Here is a 21,228-nt window from a genome sequence, read left to right as displayed (position 1 = left end):
TATATGCCAATAAAATATCTCATGGTAAAATGCACCTAGTAATAGGTACACTCTTTCCAAGACAGCTTAATACCCATTACTAGACTACTGCAAAGGGCAAGTAGTATTCTAAATTATTTTTTTAAATAGGAGTACAGATGACACCCAGAAGACAATTAGAATAAACACCAGTTGAATATCTCTTTGTAATATTCTTATAGTACCCTAAAATCAAATTATTAGCAGACAAATTGGTCCCGTTTTCATTCTTAAAGCACACAATATTTAAAGCAAAAACTTACTGATTATATTAGAATTACCTAAAAAAATATAAAAGCTAATTAGGATCTGAAAGTGAAAAGGGTGAGGGAAAAAGAGAATAAAATATCCAACCTCCAAAACAAATAAATGTATCAGCCCTTTCATTTGGAGATTAGTGTTCTGCTGTGACTGCTTGTTTCAAGGAAAACCATTTGCATTGGTTGTATCCTAATTCCTATTCCACATTACAATAATCACTACATAAATTTGGCACAAGTAGCAAACTACTTAAAACAAAGATAAATGGAACAATACATTTAAAATGGAAATTGTATTAGGGAAACTGCACATCTATACTACTGCTCTTTTAAAGAGAACAGTGAGCATTTTAGTAAGCACCAAGTTCACAGGGCGGGGAAAAGGAAAAGCAGAAAATTTTGCTATGCTAATAAACCAATGGCACTGGAAATGATAAAGACACCTGTAGTTAGGTTTTTTTTAATGGTCCCACTATATTGTTATGCTAATGTATTCATTGTCCTATAATTAGGTTATATATTGAATAAACTGGATTTTATAAGACTGAAACTTTTTCATGTTAAATTAGCTTTAGAAACATTTGATAGACCCAGATCATAACTTCCAACTTCCTTGTTTTTAGAGAAACAGCACTATTTTACAAAGTTACTTCACCTTCTTTTTACTCTATCTTCTTGCATTCTCTAGTGTTTGGGAATTTGGAATATTCTTGATTTTCTAAGAGTTTTGACATCTGGACTCATCAATTTATAGAAACTTCAGTTCATTTTAAATCCTAAATTATGACACAATCTCATTACTACAAGACTTCCACTGTACCTGCTACGCTGGCAACAATATTAACATTCCACTGAAATCAAGGGATAATCAAGATCCAGCTACAAGTGAAAGGACAGCAGAGCTGAGGAACACTAGAGTGGACAGAGTACAACTGTAGCCGTGTAGCTGAAGAAAATCCCTGCTAAAGTGCTGGGGAGAGTGCCCACAGAGAACACACAGTACCTTTAGGGAACTTTGCATGTTTAAAGGACCTTCCTTTTTTTTTTTCCTCAACTGCTAAAGCGATCATCTATGGACACAAGTGAAATTTAAAATCAAAAGAATGTTTTTATCAACTTGAAAAGTAAACAGCATATAAATAAATACTGGACAAGGGCAAAGCTGTTATAGAATAACAGCAAGTTCCAAATGAACCTTCAAAACCATAATTTGACAAAAATGCAAACTAAGTAATAGTGAACACATAATCCAATTTCAAAACTACATACAAACTCAAACATTTTAAATTGAAAAAAAACATTAAGCAATACAGTAAGTTATCCCAAACACCAAAATAAAAACCAAAGGTAAATGGGAACCGAACAGCAAAAATACCTGCAGAAAACAATGCCTTATCAATAATCTATAGGATACTGGGGCCAGGGATTTAGCTCAGTGGTTTCACCACCTGCTACCAAGCGCAAAGACCTGAGTCCGATCCCTGGTACCAAAAAAAAAAAAAAGAAAGAAATAATCTATAGGATAGAAACTTCAAGAGATCATGGTTCAGATTTTCAATTGTTTTTGGGTAAAGTGACCTGAGACTGATTCTTAAGCCCACTGTAATTCAGAGTAAGACATCTGGACATGCCCTTCAAATGACATCATGAGATGAGTAAACAGAAAATCTTGTCTCCTGCCTACCTTTCAACACACCAACAGCAAACTATATTCACGACATAGGATTCTTTCTAGTAACACTGAAGGCAAAAGAGCTGACTGGTATACAAGGAGGTGTGGTACTTCCATTTCCTTTACACATGTTTTGGCTCAAGTCAAAAAAAGCCTTTGATTAATGAAATAAAGGATTCTTCATGTTACATACTGGAGGCCACATACTGTGATCTACAAATATCACTTTCAAAGTCTAGAGTTATCTGTTAGCAATGCACATTACCAAGAGGCTTTATAAAAAGTTTTAAATGCCAACTGTGACTTAGACATGAAAGATATGCATAAGTCCGAAGTATTGAATAAAAATCAACCGGCATGTCTTTCACTTCAACTCTCATTTTAAATAGGCACTGTGAAATGGGAATGCTGCTGTACAATAATGAATAGTATATAATGAAATTAGTGTTAAGGAGTACCTGCTCTACAATAATTCCCTTTAGTTAAAGATGCACATGAAATACTCAGAAAAAAATTTTTTTAATCAGTCTATAAAAGGAGTTAGTGTAGAAATGAAAATGAAGCATTTGCATCTTCATTTTTAAAAAAACTTCACAAAGGTGCAAACAACATAATGCTTTCCAGGCTCACATGGGCAGATCAGTACTATTATGTCTAGTTTTCCTAGATGTACCATCATCTCGTGGCAGTGCTTTCTGCAAATTGGACGTAGCAGCAGTTCTCTCGATGTCTATCACAGCATACAGCTCTGTGCGCCTTGTAGGGGGTTGTGGCAGGCGAGTGGTAGGTGTTTTTGGAGTCTGAGGATTGTCAGAGTCACTGCCACCTTCCAAGTCAACCTGTACATAATTGAGTTGCCTGTGTTCTAAACTCGGGTGTCTGATATCAAAGTTAAAGACTGTTGGTGTACAGTCTCGACGCCTTGAATATTCTATTTTGTGAGCACTTGCTGACACTGTTAAATTCTCTGTATTTACATAGTTATGCATTGGATCTAGATTATTATGGTAGCCATTTAGAGATGGAGTCTTTGGTCCTAAATTGTCATCTCAATCCCTACTTAGCTTGCGGGCTTCCCAAACAGGAGGCAACGATGGTAAATTTTCATAGTTTAATAACGTAGTTCTTCTCTGAGCTGAGTTGTTGATATTCTGGGTATCTGAGGTATTAGTGGATGTCAGACGACCTCTCCTGACCCCTGAGGCACTAGGGATAGATAGCCCATTTATATTTTCATACACCAGTTTGTTAACCTAAGGTGCATCTCTGCGTTCATCACCGTCATAGCCAGTGTCCCATTCTGTGTTATTTGCACCATTTCCACTAACTTGGTCTCTTCCAAGTTGCTCCAGTTTCTCTTTTTCCATTAAATGCTTCTGAAAAGGAGTTGGTCCTAAAACAAATTTGACTCCTTCGGGTTCAAGATGAAGCTGAGTGTCTCTGTCTTCAATACTACTTGGTTCTTCTTTCAGTGTGTTGCTTTCAGCATTTGAAACCCTTGCCTCCGGTGGGACTTGAGCACCTGCTCGGTTTTTCCACTCTTCTTGTATGCCTGTAGTGTTGACATAGGTATGTATTTGTTCCTCAGCCACAAGCAAAGGATGTGTAGATTTTTCACCAACTGAAGGTAAGCGAGCACTTCCCACGGAAGGATGTCTGCTTGAAGGATGAGATGAAGCATCTCCGAATGAGGGATATCGGAGATATCCATTAGGTAAGCTCTGACCGGCAAACCCTGGAGTTGTAGGTGTTCGAGGTGTTCTGGGGACCTCTAATTCTGTCTGATGATTATTTCTTTCTACCACTGGCTCTTCCACTACATTTATACTATTGTTTTGCTTAATCTCCTGCAACATGTTAAATAATTCTTCTGCACGGGCACATTTAAAGGCAAAGATTCCTTGTCAAGTTTGACACCTTTGACCACTTTCAAAAGAGAAGAGGTTTGAGTCATAGCCATAGCACCACAGGCAGAGGTAGTGCCATTTTACTGAGTCACGTTTGCGAGTATATAAAATCAGTTCTGTGTCTGTAAGCTCCATTATGCCAGAACCTAACTCATTCCCATCGTCATCCACATTAATGACCTTAAACTTTTTCCAGTGGTTATCTGGGACACTGTCTTTATCTGGACAGCTGCAACAGCTACCCATGGCTTCTTCAGAAGACCATGTGAGCACTACATATAGCCATTAATATTCTTAGCCTCTGCTGCTGCATCAGGAGTTTAATCATATTTCAAAATACCATGTTTTCTTTATTTGCTGAGTTAACCTTGTGGAATTCTCCTCTGAGAAAAACAGATATAATTTTGTTCTAATCTGGTTGAAAAGCCACAGCTGCATCTTGCTTTATGACAAATGGACTGTTTCAAAACCCTTTGCATCTGGACATCTACTTCTTAATGGCCATTTCGTCAGGCCGGACACTGGGAGGGTGCAGGTTGTGGGTAGGCAGGCGCGGACCTCCTCACTCAGAGCCGGGCTGGAGCCCCTACTCGGAGCCGATGGAGCATCAGCGGCAGGGTCCGCAAGGCCTCTCTCCGGTCCGAACCCTACCCTTGATTTCTTGATGATGATTTTTTTCTTATGCTTATCGGTCATTTGTAGATGTTCTTTGGAAAAAATGTCTATTTGGATCTTTTGTCATCTTTTAATTGGATTATTTGTCTTTTTATTATTGAATTGTAATGCAGATTTATAATTTTACATAGTTGTCTTTTAAATCACCTAGGAGAAAAAGTCATAAACAAAATGTGCTTATGCTATCATATTTACTTATGTAGTTTACTAGTAATCTTTACTTCTTCCAGTGGATGTGAGTTAATGTCCAGTGTTCTGTCATTTCAGTATGAAGAACTTTCTTTAGTAAGGAAATCTGCCATTGATGGATTCTCTGATTTTGTTTATCTGAGAATGTGATAATTTCTCCCTCTTTTTTTTTTTTTTTTCTGGTACCAGGGATCAAACTCAGGACCTTGCACATGTGAGGTGCCACTGAACTAAATCCCCTGCTCTCCTTCATTTTTGTTTTATTTGTCTTTCTGGACTTTCTATTCCATTCCATAAGTCTATCTATTCGTATATTCCTACTATACTGTTTCAATAATGAAAGGTTTTTAATATATTTTAAATGTTTTAATATCTAGTATGATCAATTTTCTATACTACTCTTTTTGAGAATTTTTTGAGAATTTTTTGAGAATTTTGGCAATTCTGATTAATGTGTCCATGAGAGTTTTAAAATCATATCCAGTTTTGCTGGGGATTTAACTCAGTGGTGCCATGCCTGCCTCACAAGCGCAAGGTCCTGAGTTCGATCCCTGGTACCACACACACAAAAAAATCATTTCCAATTTTTTAAAATATCTTAGATTTTTTTTACTGAATTGCATTATATATATAAATTACCTTATGGAAAATTCACATCATTATTGTTTGTGCTTCTTTCTATTTTTAAAAAGTCTTTTTAGGTCTCTAAGATATATATGCTTTCATTATGGACTCTATTTATTCTTATTCTTGTCTTAGTAGCTATATTCATGTAGTCTTTTCTTATACTACTCAACTATGTGGTCGTGGCATATATACATAAATGTGCATGAAAGTTAATGTTTCTATTATTTTTATACCCTAAAACTTTTCTAGCTTCTATTATATATCATGGTAGCTTCTCATTTAGATTTCTTGTTTTCTCAGGTCATTGCATCTGCAAATAATGATAATTTTTCCTTTTTCAGTCAAATTTTTAGAATTGATTTAGAAATGATTTCTTTTTCTTTGCCAGTGGTACTGGTTACTGCTTCTAGTATAAAATTAAATTCTGGGCTGGGGATTTAGCTCAGTGGTTCCACCGCCTGCCTCACAAGCACAAGGACCGAGTTCGATCCCCAGTACCAAAAAAACCCCAACAATATCAAGTTCTATTTTTGACTTTAATGGGGATGTTTTAGTGCTTCTCATTAAGCATAATGCTAGCTTTGGGGTTATGATTGAAGTACTTTATTTTACTAAACTTTAATCCTATTTTACTGCACTTTTTAAATATTAAGGATGAATGTTGAATTTTGTTGGGTAGTTTTTTAATATCCCTTTTCCATGCTTATATAATTTCAAACATAGTAGTTTTGCCATTGACCTACAAAAATGGTCTTGTGCTACATACACGTATCTGTATTTTGTGTTTCTTTTTTTTTTTTGGTACCAGGGATCAAACTCAGGACCTTGGCGCTTGTGAGGCAGGTCGCGGCACCACTGAGCTAAATTCCCAGCCCCTGTATTTCTCAACACATAATACTTTGTGAACTCTTTGCCCCAAATTACCTCATTTATATGTAGCTCATTGTTTTAATAGCTACATAATACACCACATTTTTTTTTTTTTGGTACCAGGGATCAAACTCGGGTCCTTGCACTTGTGCAGCAGGCGGTGAAACCACTGAGCTAAATCCCCGGCCCCCTACACCACATTTTTGAAGGATAGTTTTTCATTCAACATTTTGAATATGTCATCCACTGCTTCCTGGCCTCCAGGGCTTCTGATAAGAAATAACTTGTGGGGCTGGGGATTTAGCTCAGTGGTTTTGCCGCCTTTAAGATTCTCTTTGTCTTTTGACCATCTGATTATGGTATGTTGAGATGTGGGTCTCTTTGAGTTAATTCTGCTGGGAGATCATTTAGGTAAAGCAAAATATATGATCAGAAACTAAACGATGGTTTCCTAGGGTCAGAACTGAAGAAGGAGCTGAACTCTAAGGAACAGGACAGGAGAGCTCCTTGCTGTCTGTGTCTCTGGTCGTAGTGGTGGTGGATGCAAGAATCTATGTATGTGACTCTCATAACTACACATAAAAAGGTGAATTTTATTGCATGCAAAAATTTTTAATGTTAATAAAATGAATATTTTTTTCTTTTGTAAAATGCATATTTACATCTTTTCACCATTATTTTATTGAATTGTTTATCTTTCTTGGAATTTGAGAATCCTTGTGAATTAGTATCTTTCATCAGTTCTGAAAAATCTTCAGTTTATATCTCTTCAAAAATTGCTCTCTCAGGGCTGGGAATGTAGCTCAGTGGCAGAGGGTTTGCCTAGCATGTCTGAGGCTCTGAATTCAATTCCCAGTACTGAAAAGAAAAACACCCCACAAGAATGCTCTCCCCCACTCTTCTGTTTACTGTCTCAGCCTTTCCTCCATAACATATATTCAAAACATTCTATCACTTTCTACATTTCCCTCTATCTGTCTGTGTGACTTGGATATTTTCTTCTGACCTACCTTCTATTCTATTAATTCTCTCTGTAAGTGTCTCACCCAGTGTAATACAGTTTTATATTTATGTTATTGTATTTTATAGAAATTTTGTTATATTACTTTTCAAATAGCTCATTTTATGGTTTTTATTTGTTGTAGGAGTCTTGAAGTATGGCTTTTCTTTCTTTGTACAGTGTGAATATGGTTATTTTATCATCTTCATCTAGTGTTTCAAATTTATGAAATCTTTACAGGTCTAGTTCTCTTATGTGTTATTTCCACTGATTTTTATGGTGCATTGTTTCCTATTTGCTTGGTAATTTTGATTATGATGCTCACTGTACTGGGAAAACTATTTGTATAACACTTGAGTAACAGGTTTACTAGACTTAAAATTATTGGTCTATTTTTTGTTGTTGTTGTTTTGTGAGACAAGATCTCACTGTGTAGTTCAGATTGGCCTTGAACTCACTATGTAGCCCAGGCTGGCCTTGAACTCATGGCAATCCTCATGCCTTAGCCTCCTGAGTGCTGGGGTGCAAGACCATGCTCAGCTATATTGGTCCATTTTAAACAGAATGCCCTAGAGATGTACAACACTGTGATCCTATTCATAGATATTCTACAGTGTTTCAGGTTTTATAAACTGGCTCACTTAGTATTTATGCCAACATTGTTTGATTTCTGATACCTTAGAAGCTAGAAGACTAAAGCAAAATCTCCCAGACATTTTTCTACCTGAGATTCCTCATGTAACCTAGATCCTGCCAAATGGATGGATATACTAGCCCTATACTTGAATTAAGAATAAGCAAGGGGAACTAGCACAAAGAATCTACAACTGAGATCTCATCTTATTAAAAAAGCTTCTGCACTCCAAGGGAAACCACCAACAGAGCTAAGAGACAACCTACAATGTGGGAAAAATTTTTTAGCAGCTGTCCCTCAGACAAAGGGCTACTATCTAGAATATATAAAGAATTGAAAAAAATCAGACCACCCCCAAATTCAAAGACCCATTTCAAAAATGGGCATCCGAAATGAACAGATATTTCTCAGACAAAGAAGTAAAAGCAGCAAATAAATATATGAAAAAATGTTCAACATCACTGGTCATTCGAGAGCTGCAGATGAAAACAACACTAAGATTCCACCTTACCCCAAAAAGAATTGCTGCTATCAAGAAATCAACCAATAACAAATGCTGGTGGGGGGGGTTAGGAGAAAGGAACCCTTCTCCATTGTTGGTGGGAGTGCAGACTGGTGCAACCACTGTGGAAATCAGTGTGGAGATACCTCAAAGAACTAGGTCTAGAAGTCCCATTTGACCCAGGTATTCCCCTGCTGGGTATCTTCCTAAAGAATTAAAAGAATCATAACACAGTGATATATGTGCACCCACGTTTATAGCAGCACAGTTTGTAATAGCTAAAGCTTGGAAACAGCCCAAGTGCCCATCAACTGGAAACTGGATAAAGAAGATGTGGTTTTTTAATAAAATGGAGTACTACTCAGCCATAAAGAACAAGAAACTAGAGACATTTATAGCTAAATGAATGCACCTTGAGGCCATCCTCTTAAGTGAAATAAATAGGACACGCATATGTAAATACTGAATAGTTTCTCTAGTGTGAGAAACTGAAAGTGTAAATAAGGATTAAAATGATTAAAATGAATAATTGATAATTTGAAATAGGAAAAAATCAAAAGGAGTAGGGGTGGTGGGAGGGGAAGGGGAAAGGAAAGAAGGGAAAGGAAAAATTATGAGAAAAGAAAAAAATGGAAATGAAATCTATGTAAATAGGGAAGGGTGGAGGGGGTGAAGGGTGCACAGGTAATGGGGGAAAAAATAAGAACCAAGATACATCATATACAGGTACAAGCACCCAATGATAAATGTAAACATATTGTATACCTAAAATGTACCAATAAAAGAACTTTTTTAAAAATGAGCAAAAGGAAGTGTCAGATATTTTTGTCATTCATGGTAGTGGAGGTTTATGGTTCCTTGGGTACAAATATGAAAGTTTCTGCTGGAGGCAACATAGGGGAAACACTTGAAGCAATAGGCACAGGCAGACACCCTAACAGGACTCCAAAAGCTCCAGAAATAATATGAAGAATCAACAAATGTGACTACATCAAATTATAAAGCTTCTGCACAGCAAAGAAAATAATTAACAGAATGAAAACAACCACTGAATGGAAGAAAATCTTTGCTAGCTACTCTTCTGATAGAGGCTTAATACCCAGAATATATAAAGAATTTTAAAAAATTAACCCCCATGAAACAATGAATCCAATTTTTTAAAAAGTGGGCAAATGAACTAAATATATACTTCTCAAAAGGAGTTCAAATGGCCAATAAGTGTATGAAAAAATGTTCCACCTCTCTAGCCATTAGAGAAATGCAAATTAGAACTACATTGAGAGTCCATCTCACCTCAGTTAGAATATCTATCATTAAGAATACAAAAACAATGAATTCTTTGAGGATGCAGGGAAAAGGAAACCCTCCTACACTATTGCTGGGAATGTAAACTTTAGAAATCAGTATTGAGATTCCTTGAAAGCCTAAACATAGAAATACCACTTGACCCAGCTATACCACTCTTGCGCATGTTCCCCAAAGAATTAAGGACTGTGTACAATAGAGATACATGCATATCCATGTTTATAGCAGCACAATTCACAATAGCAAAGCTGCAGAAACAGCCTGGATTCCTGCCAAAAGATGAACAGATTAAAATGTGGTATGTATACACTTGGTCAGAAATAATAAAATTATGCCATTTGCAAGAAAATGGACAGAACTAGAAGCCCTTACATTGAGTGAAATTAGCCAGACTCAGAAAGTTAAATATTGCATGTTTTCTCTTACATGAAAAGCCTCAAAAAGCATAAATAAATAAATTTTTAAAATAAAAGAGAGAGGACAGGAAACCAGAAGGCAGACTTCTGGGAATGGAAAGGGGATAAAGGAGGAAAGTGGGGGAAGAGGGGGGAAGGTGATTGAAACAGATGAAGATATGTCAATTGCATGAATCAACTTTCCCAAATAAACTCCATCATCATCTAATATTAACATGCACTAATAAGTTTTTTAATTTAAAAAACCATGAAAGTTTCTATCATCTTGTCTCTAGTAACATACCTGACAGGCAGGAAGCAATGGTGAGCATGGTAATTCCACTAGAACAGTCTCATGACATGGTTGGGAAGTCTGCTGGTGTTTGTTGACATTGGCTGTGTTGAGGTTATGCAGCATTAGTGCCTGGCTTCTTGTTCTCATTGAGATTGTGTAAACTTCCTAGAACTTTTTAATAAATCCTTTTTACTTAAGCCATCTAGAGTGATTCTGTCATCTACAACTAAGAACTGTTATATCCAGTGAAACCAAAATGGAAACCAAGAAATCATAGGCCAAACCCAAAGCACAAGGGAAAGAAATTCCAGCCAAAAAGTAGGCAGTTTTAAACTGATGTTAGAGTCACCACAATGATCCTTTGGCAGGTAAGTGTGTATTTACTGAAAGGGTGCACAAGGTAGGGTTTAGGGATGCAGATAGCATTTTTTTACCTTAAGTGTATTTGTATGAATGTATACAGATGTGCAGTTATAGACACTTTTCATTATGGACATTTTAGATGAATAAAAAAATTTTTTGAAAAAGTGACATTATCAGACTGAGGATTTAGTTCAGTGGTTCTGCTGCCTGCCCTGCAAGCGCAAGGACCCAAGTTCGATCCCTGGTACCAAAAATAAATTAAAAAGTGACATTATATAAGAGGAATTAAAAGTGGAGCGAAAAGGTGCAGGAAAATGAGACACTAAACCATTCACTGTAGCTGATCATCATGGTGCACCTGAGTAGTCTGACCAATCTGGGAAGCTGAGGTGAGGATTGCAAGTTCCAGCCCAGCTGGGTGACCTACTGAAAAATATGTCTCAATGTAAAAGGGGGATGGAGTGGAACTCAGGGCAAAGGCCCAGGGTTCAATATCTGGTACTGATAAAAGTCTTTCTCATTGTGATTAAATGAGCCTAAAGATGAAGATTGAGAGAGAGAAGAGACATATCAAGAAAACAGTGCAATAGCCAAGCACTAGGCATACTTTACATAATGGAATGCTACATGCTGCCTTTAGGCCAGATTTTGCCTATTAGTATTTGCCCCATTCCTGTCCTTGGAAGCTCTACCTAGAAGCCTACATTTTATAGGTTTTCTTGCTAGAGATTAGGAAATGGGAGAAAGAAATTATTTTACTTCTGGCCCTAGCCATTGCAGGGGACCATAAGCAATCTCAGGTGGCAACAGGAGACCATGTTGATTGTGGGCTCCAGCACCAGCATAAGCAAATACAAGCTTATAAACAGCAGCCCAGGAGTGTTATCAGCTTCTTGCTTTCTGAGTGAAATTCCCTTCTCCTTTTTCTTACTCAATTTTTCTAAGAACTTCATTTCCAATATCTAGCATTAAATTTTTCTGTGCTTGAAATATTTAGAATGGGTGATTTTCCCAGCTAGACAGACTCACACATAATCCCTCAAATCTGAAAGAAACCAATCAAAGCCTGTTGTTTATCAACACTCTGAGAATGGCTAATGAAGCAAATCCACAGTCTCAGCTGACCTGTTTGGCTCCCTCCTTCTTGGGTTGGGCTCTGTCCATATCACCACACCCAGCACACCTTCCATCAGAACTCCTAGAACCATCAACTCTGGTGCATCCTCGACTGAGTCCTTGCAGATCTGCAGTGCCACCTTTCCCATGTGTGTGACTCCCATCTAGATTCCCACAGCAATCAGCCTCCACCTTTGAAAGCCTCACAATTAACCCAGGAATCCCAGGAGGGCAGGTGTGAGCACTGTTAACCCTTGACTCCTCACTTGCTTGGCACTAGGCAGATGCTCACAGAACATAATGGCACCTGTGGCAGAAGTTCCTGGGTAGAAATGTGTTGCTCTGCAAGCTCTGGGTTCAAGAGTCCATATAGAGTCCTCTTTCCACACAGTGTCTCCAGAGTCAACAGTGTGCAAATGTGGGCAGAATAGGAATGGAGAGGTGGAGGCCTGCCCTGGGGAGGACCTGGGTCAGAGACAACAGGAAGATCAGAGAAGATGGCAGGTAGCTTTAATGAGCCAGAGTGCCTGCTCCTTCACAGTGTCCCTCCCTCCCCACTCTTCCCCTTTAGTTCTGGACAGGTCCAGCCTGCCCAAGGCTCTGGCTCTCTTCAGCTGGACATGTTAATCTTTCTGTCCTCTCAGCCGCTCCAGCCGCCTCCGAAGGTCTGGGGGGACCTTGGCCCCTGTTGCCAGCAGCTCTCTCAGTCTCTGTTTGGGAGTCTTGGTGAGCAAGAAATTGCAGGGGGTTGGTCCCTCTTCAAAGGTGACCTGGCAGCTCCGTGTCACTGCATGGTAGCCTTCAGCACTGGCAGTCACCATATAGTCCCCTGGGGTTAGCAGCCGCCAGTAATCCCCACCCCATGCTAAGGAGAAAGAAGGGCAAAGTCAAGACCCGGTGATCCACTGCTTTTGCCCCAGCCAAAAGCCCTCCAGTCTCTCCCTAACCCTCCCTCCACACACACCCGTTGTAACATCATGGTTAATCCCATCCACAACAATGACAGCATCAGCAATCCCCTCCTCCGTGTCCTTGTCCCGCACAACTCCTGCAATGCCCATGCGCACCTGTGTGGGAAAAAATTATTAAAAGCCTCTCCCCTCTGCTTGAGAAGGTGACCTTCAGCTAACTTTCTGGTTATGTTCCCTGGCAAACCTGTTAAAGTGATGTGTCTACTATGTTTCTAGGTGACAAAACTTCTGGCAAAATCCTCCCCTGACTGATAAATTATATCTGGACTGGTAAGAAGGCTTATCATCTCCAAGTTCAGCGACAGTTGTCATTGGATTTGTTTTCTGTATAATCATTTTTTTTTAATGCAGTGGATATCAAACCCAGAAAGTTCTGAGCTACATCCACAGCCCACATTTTATTTTTTAAATTTTATTTTACTATTTATTTGTGACAAGGTCTCAGTTGCCCAGGCTGAGCTGGAACTTCTGATACTTCTGCCTCAGCCTCCTGGGTAGCATACATTGCATTTTTCTTTTTCTTGGCACTGGGCTTTGAACCCAGGGCCTTGCACATGGTAGGCAATGCTCTGCAACTGAGCTACCTTCTCAGAGGAAGCTATTCTTATAGACCCATCCCAGAGATACGAGTTTCCATAAACCTGATGGCTCTGTGCTTGGGTAGTTCCTACATCAGCCTTTTTCTGAGACACTCTAGGGACCACTCCCAGACTTCCCTGGCATTTGCCACCAGCTAACATGTGACAAGACATTACCCTGCTGGCAAAATGTACTTCCCATCCTAAATCCTCCCAGGATACTCTGATGCCAGATATGGTCCACAGCATCTTGGGAACCTGATTCAGCTGGATCTGAGAATAACCCCAGGTGGCAGCAGCTTAAATGGGGAGCAAACTGGCCAGGAGTGACTCAAGCAGGCTGGGGGGAATTGGAGCTGACCTGTTCCAGGTATGTGAGGAGGGCATCTTTGTTGTTCTCCCACTCCTGGGGCAGCTCACTCTCATGAGGGAACTTGTCACAGGACAGCTCCACAGTGACCTCAAAGCAGTTAGTGTGTAGATAACTGAAGTCATTCATGCCTGTGGGGACCACAGACACTGGAGCTCCAGAAGGCAGGATGGGAGTCCTGCCCTCCTACAGCCCTGCCCTGGGAGACACTTGAGGGTGGGAATTGCAGTGAGCACTGCATGGAACAACAGACTGTCTAATGGGGCAGTTTATGGGGATGGGGATAACTGCACCCCCAAGGACATACTCCCAGGGACTGTGTGCCAGTCAGCCCCGTTGATGATATTGCCATGCAAGGAGAAGTCTTGGCTGTGGCAGGGCCGACGATCTGTGTCCTGCATCACCCGACTAGTGCCAGCATAGACCGTGCTGAGCCACTGGAAGACTGCATCATCTGGTGTAGGCGTGAGTTCACGGGCAGCCCACGGGGTCCGAGTCATGTCATATGGGTAGGACACCACCAGCTCACCCCCATGAAGGTTGGCACTCAGCACAAAGGGGATCCGTTTCATCCAGTTGATCACTGCCCATGTTTCAGGAGCCACCTGAACAGGGAAAGGTCAGGAAGGGTGGAGCACAGAGACAAGGGTCCCCTGGGTGCCTCTCTACCACTGCCCCCAGAAGACTCACAGTTGCATTGGGCAGGGTGTAATAAGTAGGCAGTGGCAGGTGATGGTTGGGGACTATATGGGGCACTAGCCCATCGTCCTCTGCATCCCACAGTTGTGTGTTGAGATCAGCAAAATTGTGGTTAAGGTCAATGCTCTGGTGGGTCCAGCGACCCTCTGCCCAGCCCACCAGCTCCGAGCCCTGCCAAGAAAAGTTTGTTCAAGCCAAGTGGCTCTAGACATCAAGGCAGAAGGGGCAGGGCAGCCCTCATGCCAAGTAGCCTACCCGGCGGTAGGCAATCTCATAACCATCAGGGTTCATGGAGGGCAACAGGTGGATGCGCATCTCATTGAGCAGCCGGGTCACTCGTGGGTCCCCTCGCAGGTACTCCCGGCACAAGTACTGCATCAGGAGCAGAACCAACTCGCGCCCCAGGGCCTCATTCCCATGCATGCCAGCCACATAGCGTACCTCAGGCTCCCCTGGGAACACACAGTGTTCACAGCTGGCTCACATCTATGGCCTGCCCTGTGCCTACCTCTCCCTATGCCATCTGCCAGTACCCAGCTCATGCTCCCCAGGATGGTCTGACATTTCCATCACATATAGCTTCAGGCCCTGGTAGCTCTTCCCGATGCTGTAGATGCGGGTGATGTTGGGACACTTCTCATTCACCTGCTTCATCAGCTTGGGGGCCAGGGGGAGAAGAGGAGCATGACATGAGGTATGAGGATCACATCCCAGGGTCAGACCACATGTTGCTGTGAAAAGACTCACAAAGTGAGTGTGAGGTGTGAGTGGTGACTCACACAGATGGAGGGATCATGGCATCATCCAATAGGGCAACAGCAAGTCCAGAAGGAAGGAGCAGAACCGGGGTGGTGCCATGACAAAGGCAACCCAGTCAGGGCTTAGGAGTCCACAGGAGAGAAGGAAACAGGAGACAGGAAGTAGGGGACATGTGCACAGTCACAGAAGGTTATACCCTCTTTCCTGGGTCATAGGGGTTATATCTGACCTTCCTCATGGCCTTGTAATTGTGATGCTGAAAGTCCAGAGGGTCAGAGGACCCTGGTGTGTGGGTCTCAGGGAACAGGTCATTAGGATCTGGTGGAGGGTGAGTTCATAGTAAAGGTGAGTTCACAGTGGAAGAAGCACCCTGCATCCTGACCCTGCCCATCCAGCCTTTGCCCACTGCCCACCTGAGATGGGGCAGCCCAGGATCTCTGCTCGGAGGCAAGATGAGCCTCCCTGGAGCCAGGTCTGGGGCAGCAGACGAATGAAGCGGGCCACCTGGGGCTCTGGCAGGAGGTTCAGCACTGGGGTTTCTGGGTCAGAATTAGCAGGAAATACCTGAGGGCATCAAGTTCTTTGCTGAGGCTACTTGAACCCCAGCCTACCTCAGGATCCAGGGAAGGAACTCAAGTTAGCTTAGGGCTAACCTTGCCTGGTGGGCTCAGCTAAACTGATACTGTACTCTGTATCAAACACAAGCTCCGTGCCCACAGCCCCTACCCATGGGCAGCCCTAGGCAGCTATGTTTTCTGGCTTGGTCAAACTCATTAGACAACATGGTCATGTGACTTGGGAACAGCCTATCCTAAAGCTGGCCAGGACCCATATTGTAGCCTCGTATTAGGGGTCCTGAGATGGAGAAGCCAATACCATAAGCAGGTAAGAAGTGCCTCAAGCCAGAAGCCCATGGTCAGAAGGGGTGTTCCAGAGGCAGCATCCACCCCATATCTGAGTTATTCTCAGAGAAATTCCAGCACAACTAAGCACCCTGGTGCCCAACTCCCAGCATAGAGGGGCCCAGCCACAGTGGGACCACAGTGGGACTCACTCACCGAGTCCATCCCACTGCTGTGATTCCGACTCCTCCACCAGTTCTGACTGTCATTGCTGAACTGGACCTTGTATGATGTGACCCAGTCATATCTAGCAGGAAAGGTGAGATCATCAGTGGCCCCACCCCACCCCACTGCAGCTCTCCTGTTTCCACCCACCGCTTCCTGGCCCAGGGCTAGGCTGCCTCACCTCCAGATAGAGTTCCTGCCCTGTGTGACAATGCCTGAGAAGCGGGTGGGTTTCCTAGTGTCCACCTGAAGCCATGGCTCAGTGTCCTGCTGCTCGGCACACCAGGCCCCATCATACAGATCACCATCCTCCAGGCCTGACTGTGGGCACAGGGCATGGTGATCAGGCCCAGGTAGGTAGAGAGGGGTGGCTAGGACAGGGGGCAGGGGAGAAGGTCCCAGGGGCTCCTTTGCCTACCCCTGAGAGCTGGAGTTGACTACCTGGATGTTGAGCCGTCCTCGGTGTGGTCCAAGACCAAAAGACTGGCTGCTGGATGCCTCAAGCTGGCTATCTGAAACTCGGAGGGACTCCAGGCCCAAAGGGGGACAGCCTGGGGTAGGGACCAAGCAGTCAGACAGGATCAGAGAGAGGGTAGTCAGAGCAGGTAAGAAGCCGAGCTGGAGCCTGCTTGTGTGCTAAGCAGGCAGGGGACATGCCTATGTCCAGGAGGGCAAGGACTACATTGATTTGTATGTGCCCCAGGAGCTGCAAGCCCAGGCAGGGCCCCTGCAGGGGCAATACCTGGTTCCTGTTTCTCAAAGAGGTTGAGAGTCCCTGCTGAGCTGGTGGTCACCAAAGGCTTGGCAGTCACTGGGAAACTGGGACTAGTTAGTTTCTTTCGCTTCTTCAGAATGACCTTTTTCTTCCTGATGATTCGAATCCGGGTGTGCTGTTTCAAGGTTCCTAGGGTTCACCGAGGGGCAGCACCAAAAGAGGGAAACATGGCACGAAACCCCAAATGGAAAGGTCTGCCAGGCCAGGGAGGCATGCAAGTATCAAATGACCTTAGCTTTTGGCATCAAAAGGCCTCCAGTCTGATCGCAACCTGCCTCTCCTGCCACTTCCTTTGCACCTCACATAGATGGCCACCAGCCACGCCTCTGACCCTTGGACCCAATGAAGAGCTATATCCAGCCTCTAGAAACTGGTCATTCCCAAGAGCTGAGTTGGTTCCCTCTCCTATAATACCGTTCACTACCTGATTGTACCACCTCAGCCTTGCTGAGCTCCAGACTAAATCTCATGCCCCAGAATCCCTGTGCTCCCTCCATTGGTTGCACCTACCCTGTGGGCTGAGATCTCCTGTCCTCAACTCCATGTTTGGCCTGGCCACTGAAGCTTCCTGGACTGCCACCCACTCGCTCTCCCACCAAGAGCCTTGCACAGGCCAGTGTAGCCAGATCCCTTCAGACCCACACTCTACCGCTGCCTCCAGAACATGGTGCATTTTGGTGTCTGGTGACTCTGTGCCTTTGCACATACTGTTCCCTTCCTGGCTGCCCTTTTTCTTCACCTTGTCCTGACTCAGCTTGTCCTTCAGGACCCAGGTCCACTCACCTACCTAGAATTCCTGACTGCCATCCCCTTGTCTTTCTCCTCTAGCTTCCCACATGTGAGAAGAGAGAGGTCAGACAGCCTGCCTCTCCCTTTCCAGGAACCATTTCCTCTCCTAGTGGCACCCTCAGCAAAGAGCCTCTCCCTCCCTTTTGTTCTTTCTCTCCAGCCCTTGCTCTTAAACTCTCTACACAGGCTTGCCCTGCATCCCTTCCTCTGGGTGTCTTTGCACTGCTTTCTCCCCTCCTGCAGGCTCTGGCCTCAGTTTCTTCATCTTTGAAAAGGGAAGGTTTGGGGCTGGAGGAGCCAGCATCCCTCTGGCACCTGTCCAGGGACTGCTGACTGGGTTTGGCCAGATGGGGTTGCTGAGTCAGCAACTGTTGCACGGGGCAGGAGTGTGTGTGTGTGTGTGTGTGTGTGTGTGTGTGTGTGTGTGTGTGTGTGTGTGTGTGTGTGTGTGTTGGGGAGGGGGCGCCCGCAGAGTGGGGCCGGAGCTCACCGTTCGCCTTCGCTGGCGGCAGTGCAGGGCTGCTACTCGGGGCCAGGGTCGAGCCCAGGGGTTCCGTGGTCGAGGGCCGCGCCAGGTCCAGCACTGAGGCGCTGGGCGTCCCCAGACCCAGACCAACGGCAGGCGCGAAGGCGGCCAAGGTGAGCAGCGGACCCCACATGGCGGGCGCAAGTACTGGGCGCGCTGAACCAGGGAGCGAGGTGGGTTCGTCTCTTCCTGCAGGCCGCTTCAGAGCCCCCCGCCCCTTCCTGCCCGCCCCACGCCCCTCTGCAGCCTCCGGCCCGCCCACAGCCCGCTCTAGATCTTGGACCTCGGAGCCCCAGGGAGCGGATGGATGCCCAAGGGGCTGTGCAGGACCCCAGGGGATATGGGCAGTGCTGTCCCGTGGGCTGCCGAGGTCTCTGGGCCCCTTTGGAAGCTCCCGCCGCCCCGGGTAACCAGCCTCGCTCCCGCGCTGCCCTTCATAGCCTGCAAAGCCATCTTTTTCAGAGTCCCGTGAGGCGCCCGTCCCACAGCAGGCATCTACTTGGTACCATACACCATGCCAGGAGCTTTACACATGGTCTGTAAACCAAACTTCATTTTATAATCTGGTAAACTGAGGCCCGGAGCAGCTAATTGACTTGGCCACGGCAGCAAACCCGAGAACTTTGCGAGAGGAAAGTACAACCCGAGAAGGAAATCCATCCAGAGCAATAGCCTCCCTGCCAGGGTGGATGAGACAAAAGGAAGAGAGGAGGGGGAAACTGAGGAGAAGGAGAGGGAGCGATGGGGGGTGGTCCTCGGGGAATCCTTGGGAAAGACAACCCAAGGGGCCCAACCAGATGCGGCGCTTCCCATCACCACCCCACACCCACCCCCAGCTCCGCCTCTCTTCTCTCCTTTCCTCCCCTCCTCTGAATCCTTTGCTCGCCTGGCTGCCACGTTCCAGACTTACATAACCCGAGAAGAAAAGCCAGAACAGATACCCAGCAGGCTGGAGCTAGGGCTGGAGGGGCCGAGGCTTACCTGGGCCCTGCCCTCCTCCCTCCATCTTTTCATCCCTTCCCCTACCCCCACCAGGGTCCGCATCCTTAGGTCTCTATTCACCCTTTCATTCAGGGGTTTCAGAGCCTAGGACCATTCCCATCCTCCCTCCTGGGGCCCCTCTGAATCCAGCACTCCAAGGTGGCCTTTCCAAAAGGAAAAACAAAAATCTTTGGCTGGTGCTTCACCTGTGCTGCCATCCCCACCAACACTGGCTTGCCCAGGCCTGCCCTGGGGAAATCAAAATCTAAAAACTGACCAGAGCCCTCCAACTTCCTCAATACCTGGCTGAAGCTCTGCCCCTCACTCAAGGCTTAAATACTGCCTCCTTACCTCTCCAGGGTGGGCTGAAGTCTCTACTTCAGACCCCCTACATGCTGTCACTCCAATAAACCTGTCTCAGTGTCTCTGGGTCTTGCATCCACTATACAGGATCTGGTGTCCTCCTTACCTGACACTAGCTTAGTTCTTTTCTCTATCCTGCTTACCTGTCCTGTTTACCTTCTCTCACTTAAAATTTTTTCTCCCGAGAGTGCTATCTCATTAAATATGTGCACAAGAATCCTCTCATGTTCTGTTTTTAGGAATTATGATCCAGCTTTCAGGCACGGGGCCTGGCACATAGGAAGTACTTAATTATCATTGAATGAAAAATAAATTCTGAGGAATTCACAAATAAACCCAGCACACAGTAAATTCTTAAGGAGCATTAGTCACCCCCCCCCCGCAATTGTGCAATCTCTTACAATATGGACTCACCTCATCTTGGTGAAATCATCAGGACCTGACCCTCAGTTCTATATGTGGAGGATGCAATTTTGTGGGTGATTTCATCAACAGGCAGTATTAAACCTTAATGCTAATTTGCTCCTTTTCAAAGAAATTAGAATTTAGGAGGGAAAAACACAAACTAGGATCCTCTATTATACCCTATCCCTTTTAGGCAAATCTATACCAAAAGCCCAGTTGCTAGATAAGCAAAAAGAGCCAGAAGAAGGGCAATCTGAATGGTTCCAAGGGCAGGTGGCCGTGGCTCTATGATTTGTCAAGCCCATCAACACCAAAGATGTCAAGGCCACAAGGCCTGAGTCTTTGAGCACAGCCTGCTGGAGGTGTCCTGATTTTTATTCCATACTCTCTTCTTGTAGGGAATTTGTGACCACTGTCTCTCCTTTCCTCACCTCACTCAGTTTTCCTTCTAAGTATGATATGGGGACAAAGATTTCTACTCTTGCTTCTCAAGTCACTACACCAAGATGTGCTGGAATATCTGTAGCTGCCACCTACTTAAAGATTATCAGTGGAGACAGGTTCTTTTCCAAGTGACCAATCCCTTCATCACTTATTCATTTTCATTCATTTCATTCTCAGTAATCTTAACCTCTCTGCTATGTTGTAGCCCTCTTAGGTTTACAGCATTTATACTATTTCTGAAACCCCAGCATCCAGAACATGTCCCACAAACTCTGATACTTGGAATACCTCAACAGCTCCCTCTTGCCTCATCCCCATTTGGCAGGTCATGTGAGAGCCTATCTCCAGAAAGCCTTAGGTTGTACCTTGGCAGAGCCCACCTCTGCATTCCAGGGCTGCAGTCTGAAACCACCTCCTCCAAGAGTCCACAAGCATCACCCCACTTTCAGAGAAGAACAATGGGCACAAAAGGGTTGAATGACTCATGGACACATGGCTCTGGGAAGCCACAGGAAGAAGAAAGCAGTTGCTGTTCCCTTGGACAGCAGCCTAAGTAGTGATGGCTTTAAAATGCCTTACTCACAATCCAGAGTCCCATGAGAGAGCCCTAGGACAGAGAATTAGCAAAAGCTTTTTGTTCTCAGATATTACTACTTGCTGGCTAGGCTCTACA

At 44.2% G+C, this 21,228-nt stretch overlaps 1 protein-coding gene and 1 pseudogene across 1 annotated transcript; both read right to left on the bottom strand.

Annotated features, from left to right (window-relative positions):
* Positions 1–2,356: 2,356 nt before the first annotated feature.
* Positions 2,357–4,945, bottom strand: LOC101710878 (fibroblast growth factor receptor substrate 2 pseudogene; annotated as a pseudogene).
* A 7,371-nt stretch (positions 4,946–12,316) lies between these two features.
* Cpxm1 (carboxypeptidase X, M14 family member 1) lies at positions 12,317–18,574 on the bottom strand. The gene is made up of 14 exons (XM_004840675.3): positions 18,327–18,574; positions 17,015–17,176; positions 16,714–16,823; positions 16,454–16,593; positions 16,264–16,354; positions 15,619–15,769; positions 15,435–15,523; positions 14,980–15,103; positions 14,702–14,898; positions 14,438–14,617; positions 14,055–14,352; positions 13,739–13,878; positions 12,793–12,895; positions 12,317–12,693 (listed from the first exon to the last, which is right to left on the bottom strand). The coding sequence occupies exons 1-14, from the start codon at positions 18,493–18,495 to the stop codon at positions 12,452–12,454; spliced, it is 2,196 nt and encodes a 731-aa protein (XP_004840732.1). The 5' UTR covers positions 18,496–18,574; the 3' UTR covers positions 12,317–12,451.
* Between the last annotated feature and the right edge of the window lie 2,654 nt (positions 18,575–21,228).

This window comes from Heterocephalus glaber, unplaced genomic scaffold, assembly GCF_053883595.1.
Source record: "Heterocephalus glaber isolate CG9 unplaced genomic scaffold, H.glaber_assembly_v1.0 deba00001532, whole genome shotgun sequence".
Classification (NCBI taxonomy): Eukaryota; Metazoa; Chordata; class Mammalia; order Rodentia; family Bathyergidae; genus Heterocephalus; species Heterocephalus glaber.
This window is presented reverse-complemented; position numbering and strand designations above follow the sequence as displayed.

Excerpts from the sequence above, each read along its gene's own strand:
- Cpxm1 (XM_004840675.3), bottom strand. The coding sequence starts at position 18,495 with ATGTGGGGTCCGCTGCTCACCTTGGCCGCCTTCGCGCCTGCCGTTGGT. Across the intron at positions 16,355-16,453 it reads GGCAGGAACTCTATCTGGAG|ATATGACTGGGTCACATCAT; the intron begins GTGAGGCAGCCT and ends CTTTCCTGCTAG. Across the intron at positions 15,524-15,618 it reads CCTGGGCTGCCCCATCTCAG|ATCCTAATGACCTGTTCCCT; the intron begins GTGGGCAGTGGG and ends ACCCTCCACCAG.